The 6,518-nt window shown below is 38.9% G+C and overlaps 1 protein-coding gene across 2 annotated transcripts in view; it reads left to right on the top strand.

Annotated features, from left to right (window-relative positions):
* The window catches only part of TP53BP1 (tumor protein p53 binding protein 1), a 95,180-nt gene that overhangs the window by 50,282 nt on the left and 38,380 nt on the right, over window positions 1-6,518 (top strand). For both annotated transcript variants that reach the window (XM_023514242.1, XM_003791768.2), the window contains exons 13-14: window positions 2,149-2,268; window positions 3,044-3,247. In XM_023514242.1, coding sequence (XP_023370010.1) covers window positions 2,149-2,268; window positions 3,044-3,247 — 324 coding nt within the window. The remainder of the gene's footprint in view (window positions 1-2,148; window positions 2,269-3,043; window positions 3,248-6,518) is intronic.

Below are 6,518 nucleotides of genomic sequence, written 5' to 3'. Positions count from 1 at the left end.
TTTTTTTTTTTTTTGAGACAGGAGTTTCACTATGTCGCCCTTGGCAGAGTGCTGTGGCATCACAGCTCACAGCAACTTCAAACTCATGGGTTTAAGTGAGTCTCTTGCCTCAGCCTCCCAAGTATCTGGGACTACAGGCGCCTGCCACAATGCCTGGCTATTTTTGTTGTTGTTGTTGTTGTTATATTGTTGTTGTTGTTGTTATTGTTTGGCAGGCCTCGGCCAGGTTTGAACCTGCCAGCCCAAGTGTATGTGGCTGGTGCCCTAGCTGCCGAGCTACAGGTGCCAAGTCTATACTTAACTTTTATTGTGAAAATTAATTGACAGGAAAATAGAAGGCAAGGTTTGTGCCCTTCTACATCGTGACTGCCAATGCAAGGTGGAAGACAGATTTTAAAGCATGTTTGGGAGATGGGGGGATGTGTAAGGTGCCACAGAGGTGTGAAAGTACCCTTAATAACTAAATAAGAATGCTTTCCTGACTTCTAAATAATGTTAAACACCTAAAATTGCAATGGTATATTAAGGTGGTATTAATCATCACTGCCTCACCAAGTTACCCTAAGTACATGTAATGTTTGATGGTGTCAGTTCAGCGGTGCTTGGAAGATAACATACTTGGAAGGTGAACACCACTGTAGAACTAAAGCCATGCATGTGTATATATAGCAAGGACATGTATATGTTTATTTTATGTGACATTGCAACACAATGTGGTAGTCTACAAAGTTAATGCTCAAAAATTCTGCAATCAAGTTCCACCAAAAAATCACAAAAAAAACTCATAATAGATTTTTTTTTTTTTGACAGCACTAAAGTACCATGCCCTCAGCCTAGCTCACAGCAACCTCAAACTCCTGGGTTCAGGCAGTCTTCCTGCCTCACCCTCCAGAGTAGCTGGGACTACAGGTGCCTGCCACAAACACAGCTAATTTTTTTCTATTTTTAGTAGTGATGGGGTCTCTCTTTGCTCAGGCTGGTCTTGAACTTGTGACCTCACTTGATCCTCCTGCCTTGGTCTCCCAGAGTGCTAGAATTACAAGTGTGAGCCATCATGCCCAGCCAAAAAAATCTCATACTATTTTAAGTAAGTTTATGATTTTGTTCTGGGCTGTGTTCAGAGCCATCCTGAGTGGTGGGTTGGGCACCATTGCTTTATAGCTTCTCCTCTTCTTCTTCTTCTTTTTTTTATTAAAGGACAGTCTCTCCATTGCTCTGGTTGAGTGCAGTGGCATGATTGTAGCACATTGCTGCAACTTCAAACTCCTGGGCATGTCATCCTCTTGCCTTAGCCTCCTGAGTAGCTGGGACTACATGTGGGAACCATGGCACTTAGCTTATTTTTCTATTTTCAGTAAAGAAGGGGGTCTCACTCTTGCTCAAGCTGCTCGTTCCTGAACTCTTTATGGTTTCTTTAGCTGAGCTTATGAACCTTCATCCTTTATTTCTACAGATCATTTCATTTTCTATTTTCATCCCCTCAGGTTACTAATTCATTTTCTCTTACATATAGATATAAGAGATTTTTTTGTTGTTGATTTGTGATTTTGAAGAAGAAAGGTATCAGGGTGTTTGATATTAAAGGTAATAATTGATAGAAGTAAAGTGGGAAAAGGTGAAAGAAGCAAAGTATGCCTTGCACTGTGGCATGTGCCTGTAGTCTGAGCTATCTGGGAAGCTGAGGCAGGAGGATTGTTTGAGTGATCCTACAGGAGTTCTGGGCTGTGGTGTATTCTATGAGTATCCATACCAAGTTTAGCAGTAATATGGTGACCTCCCAGGAGTGAGAGACCACCAGGTTGCCTGAGTGGGAGTGAACCTACCCATGTTGGGAACAGAGAAAGTCTAAACTCCCAGGCTGATCATACCTGTGAATAGCCACTGCTTTCTAGCCTAGATCTTGTCCCTTAAGAAAAAAAGTCATGTTGTTGATTGTGAAGACAGCAGAGATAATAGGAGGGAATCGAATGGGAGGCCTGGTGAGGGTGGCGGGGAGGAGACAGAATTTGGGAGCAAAGGAAAAGAGTAAAATTATTTCTTAGAGTTAATATTTCTTAGAGTTCTCATTGTTTTTGCTTATTTTATACTTTTTTGGTTTGTGTTTATCATTGTTTTGTTTTTTTCTTTTTCTTTTTTTTTTTTTTCCAGAAACCCCATTTCATTTCACTTTGCCTAAAGAAGGTGATATTATCCCACCATTGACTGGTGCTACCCCACCTCTTATTGGGCACCTAAAATTGGAGCCCAAGAGACACAGTACTCCTATTGGTGAGTGAATAAAATGTAATGATATTTAAGGTAGCATTTTTGAGTTATCATTCTTTACATAAGTGATATTTTAGATCTGAGGAGTTGAGCCTGAAGGATAAGGTTGATTTTTGTCTTAGGAAGAATAGGATTCTGGTGTTTGATTCTATGATTTACTAGTAGGAAATGAGGGGTAATGAGAAGAAGTAAAGAAAAGGGTAGAGGGAAGGAAGAAAGAGAATATTTATAAGGATTTTATCATGTTACTGATACATGCCAGGCAGTGGAATCTCAGTGCTAAGTGGTGATGGAGAGCTGTTTTATGAGATAGGATTAGGAAGTAAAGTGAAGTAATATTTACTCAGTACCCTGGCTAATTAATCAGTCTGCTGCTTGACAGGACAAGAAAACTTAGGTTCTCCTTCCCTGAAGCAGCCAGTAGCCTTCTACATTAACCTATTTGTTTTCTCTAGTCAGTGCTGGGAGGTAACAGTCTTGCCGTCTGGAGTCTCCTGCTACCTATGCCTGATGCTGGCAGATGTGGGTTGGCTGAGGGCTCATGCAGCATCCTTTGTCCAGATGCAGAAGTGGAACTGAATCCTGTTGCTCCTCTTAAGACCAGGTGTCAGTACTAGTTCGTAGTTGTTGATACTTATGACAGGATCTATCCTAGGAACCCCTTTCAGTTCTGCAGAGCTGTGGAGCCAAACAGGCAAATTGATGACCTTGAATTACTATTCTTCATGTTTGTATTTTAGTGTTCTTTCTTTCTTCCTCCTTGCCTTGCTTCTTTTAGGTATTAGCAACTATCCAGAGAGCACTGTAGCAGCCAGTGATGTCATGTCTGAAAGCATGGTGGAGACCAACGATCCCATACTTGGGAGTGAAAAAGGGGATTCTGGGGCTGCCCCAGAAATGGATGATAAGTTGTGTCTAAGAATGAAACTGGTTAGTCCTGAGACTGAGGCAAGTGAAGAGTCTTTGCAGTTTAGCCTGGAAAGTAAGTTTATTTTATGTTAATCTTGGGTAATTAGTAGCTCCAAATCATCTGGAACATGTTGATTATATTCTAGTTATAATGATTAATACTTTTAGAATTATAAATGCATTTGTAAAGTCTTATTTCTATAGATTTAATTCTTTGCTTTTGGCTAGTCCCTGTCATATTTCTGAAGGTGTTCCATTTTAAAGTTTCTATGATGCTGCTACCGTTTCTGTAGTAAACCTATGTCTATATAAAGTAATTGGTTTTCATATTTAGGCAGAGTTCAGAAGAGGGTGAAAAACTTAGGATTGTGGGTCCACATTGTAGATTTATGTTGACTCTTTCTCACATAAATTGCTTGTTAACACGGCTGGAATACAAAGATGATAACAAAGGAGTGACTGCAAAGTAGGGATCAGATTCTGAAAGGCCCTTTACATCATTCTGAGAAGCTGAAGAATTTTACTCAGGGGAGTGATATCATTTTAAAACATTCAGCTGAGTGTTTCAAAACTTTTTTCCTTTGTACATAATGGTTCTGTTTCTTGCATTGCCTGTTTCCTATTCTGCTTGGCAAACTCCTATTCAGTCTTTTTTTTTTTTTCCCTTTTTTAAAATTTGAGACGATCTTGCTGTGGCATCAGCCTAGCTCATAGCAGTTTCAAACTCCTGGGCTTAAACTGTCCTCCTGCCTCACCTTACTGAGTAGCAGGGACTATAGGTACATACTACCACACCTGGCTAATCTTTGCTATTTTAAGTAGAGGCATGGTCTCATTCTTGCTCAGGCTGGCTAGAACTTCTGAGTTCAAGAGATCCTCCCACCCTGGCCTCCCAGAGTGCTAAAATTACAGGTGTGAACCATTATGTCTGGTGAAAGTTATATCATTGGTAATGTGGTTGGAAATGAGGGGATGAATTTGAGAGGCTAATAGAATAGACAGAATCATAAGGTCAGTTGAATATGGAAGTAGGGTGAGGAAAAAATATATAGAATAACTCTTTACATATATTGTATCATCTCATTTTTCTGAGAGTGCTCCAAAGTACTATCTGTATTTCTGCTTTATTGATGTTAAGACATACTAAGAGCAATTATGTGGTTTTTTTTTTTTTTTTGATTGGAAACAGAGTCTCATTTTGTCACCCTTGGTAGAGTGCTATGGCATCATAGCTCACAGTAACCTCAAACTCTTGGGTGCAAGCAGTTCTTTTGCCTCAGCCTCCCAAGTAGCTGGGACTACAGGCACCCACCATAACACCCAGCTATTTTTAGAGATGAGATCTCCCTCTGGCTGAGATTGGTCTCAAACCTGTGAATTCAGGTAGTCTGCTCACCTCGGCCTTCCAGAGTGCTAGGATTATAGGTGTGAGCCACTCCTCCCAACCTAGAAGTTTTTAAGTTATCAGCCTGAGGTCACAAAAATTGAGAAGGGGTAGAGTTGGAATTTGAGTCAGACCTAACTCTAAAAGCATATAATTTTTCTAGCTTGTAAAAACTATTTAAGAGGATCAGAAGAGGAAGAAGTCTCATAAGAGATTGTAAAGGAACTTTCAGAGAAGTGAGGAGGAAAGCTGAGAGAGTAGTACAAAACCATGGAAGCCTATGAGAAAGATTATTACAAGAAGATGATAATGTTAGACATGGAGCAAGTCTAGTAAGATATGTCTGAAAATGTACATTGGCTCTGGCAATTAGGGTCCATTTGGTGACTCTGGTAAGAATCATACTTAGGGTAACTGAGGAGGTATAGGGATGAGATGAAGAGGCAGCAGATGTACTTTTGAGAAGTTTACGAGATAAAGGAAGAGAAAATAATGACTAGAGAGAAGGAAATGCAGACTAGCAGGAGGATTTATTTTTAGACTGAATGAGACCTTTGTAAATTTATAGACCCAAAGGAAGGTCCAAAAGAGAAAGGGATAGATTAAATATGAGGATATGGGGAAACAGTTGTTAAATCAAGGTCCTAAAGGGGTTTCTAGGTAAGTGGCCTTGATAAAGGAACTTCTTATTCACTAAGACCCAAGGAATAATAATTTTAACTAATATATTTTGAGCTTTTAACTATGTGCCAGGTACTTCATATGTAAAACTTATTATATTTCATACCAAACCTGTGAAATCATCCTTATTGTTATTGTCATTTTACAGATCAGAAAACAGGAACGATTGGGTAGCTACCCTAGAGTCACATACCTAGTAAATGGAGTGGCCTAGGTTCAAATTCAGGCAGTCTCTTGCCAAAACAATTAATGCTGTTCTGCTTTTCAGTGTTTATTCATTTGAATCTTAGAACCTCAGTAGACATTAAAGTATTACATTGTTCCATCTTATTGTCATCTTTTCTGGAATAAAATTAGGGCTTATCAAGAGAGAGAGTGTGGTAGTCTTGGATCTTACTTTACCTTTTGATTCTGAAATTACAATTAGGGAGACCGTGAATGAAGGTAAGAGTTGAGGTTGATGACATCAGTAAATTTCAGTTCTTTTCCTAATATTAGAAGCATAGAAGCATAGTATCAGGTACTATATTCACAGTTTTATATATTTTTATTTGCAGTTATATATATTTTTAGATATTTTCTTGCTCTTGCTCAGGGTGGTCTCAAACCCCTGAGCTCAAACAATCCACATCCCTCGGCTTTCTAGAGTGCTAGGATTATAAGTGTGAGATAGCGCGTCTGGCCTGAATTCACAATTTTACTTTGGTCATTTCATTCTTACAACAGACCTGTGAAGTTGGTTATAGATGAAGAAATTAAGACTCAGAACAAAAAGTAGTTTTTACCCGGGTTAGACTGTTAAATGTAGGAGCCAAAGTATGAGCCTGTTATCTGTTGCACAGCCAGGTTGCTAACCACTGAATTTAAGCTGCCTCCTTGATGAACTGTTTAGATTATGTTGGTTCATTAATATTTTAGAGATGTTTAAAAATATTTAATGGCTATTTTCTCTAGGGCTAGAATAAATTTTTAGTCCTTCGACAATAGTGACTTTGCTTTAAGAGTATGAGATTTTTTTTTTTTTAAGCTATAAAAATGCCTTTATTGAGCACCCAAATTTTCTGTGTAGGGAACCCAGGGCCAGTGGCATCATGCTTGTTTGTGGAATACTATAGTTTGTGCAGAAGCCTTCTCTGGTAACCATTCACAATTTCTATTACTGTGAACGTGTACATGTTATTAATCAGGGAATTAATCATCCCTGAGAGCATGAGATTCTTTTTCAGCATTACCTTTAATTCTTTTATCTTTGCCATAGGTTCTTTCTTTTTTTTTTTTT

Source organism: Otolemur garnettii, unplaced genomic scaffold, assembly GCF_000181295.1.
Source record: "Otolemur garnettii isolate 467f Iridium unplaced genomic scaffold, OtoGar3 scaffold00050, whole genome shotgun sequence".
NCBI classification, from domain to species: domain Eukaryota; kingdom Metazoa; phylum Chordata; class Mammalia; order Primates; family Galagidae; genus Otolemur; species Otolemur garnettii.
Note: the sequence above shows the minus strand (reverse complement) of the source record. Positions and strands in the feature narration are given on the sequence as shown.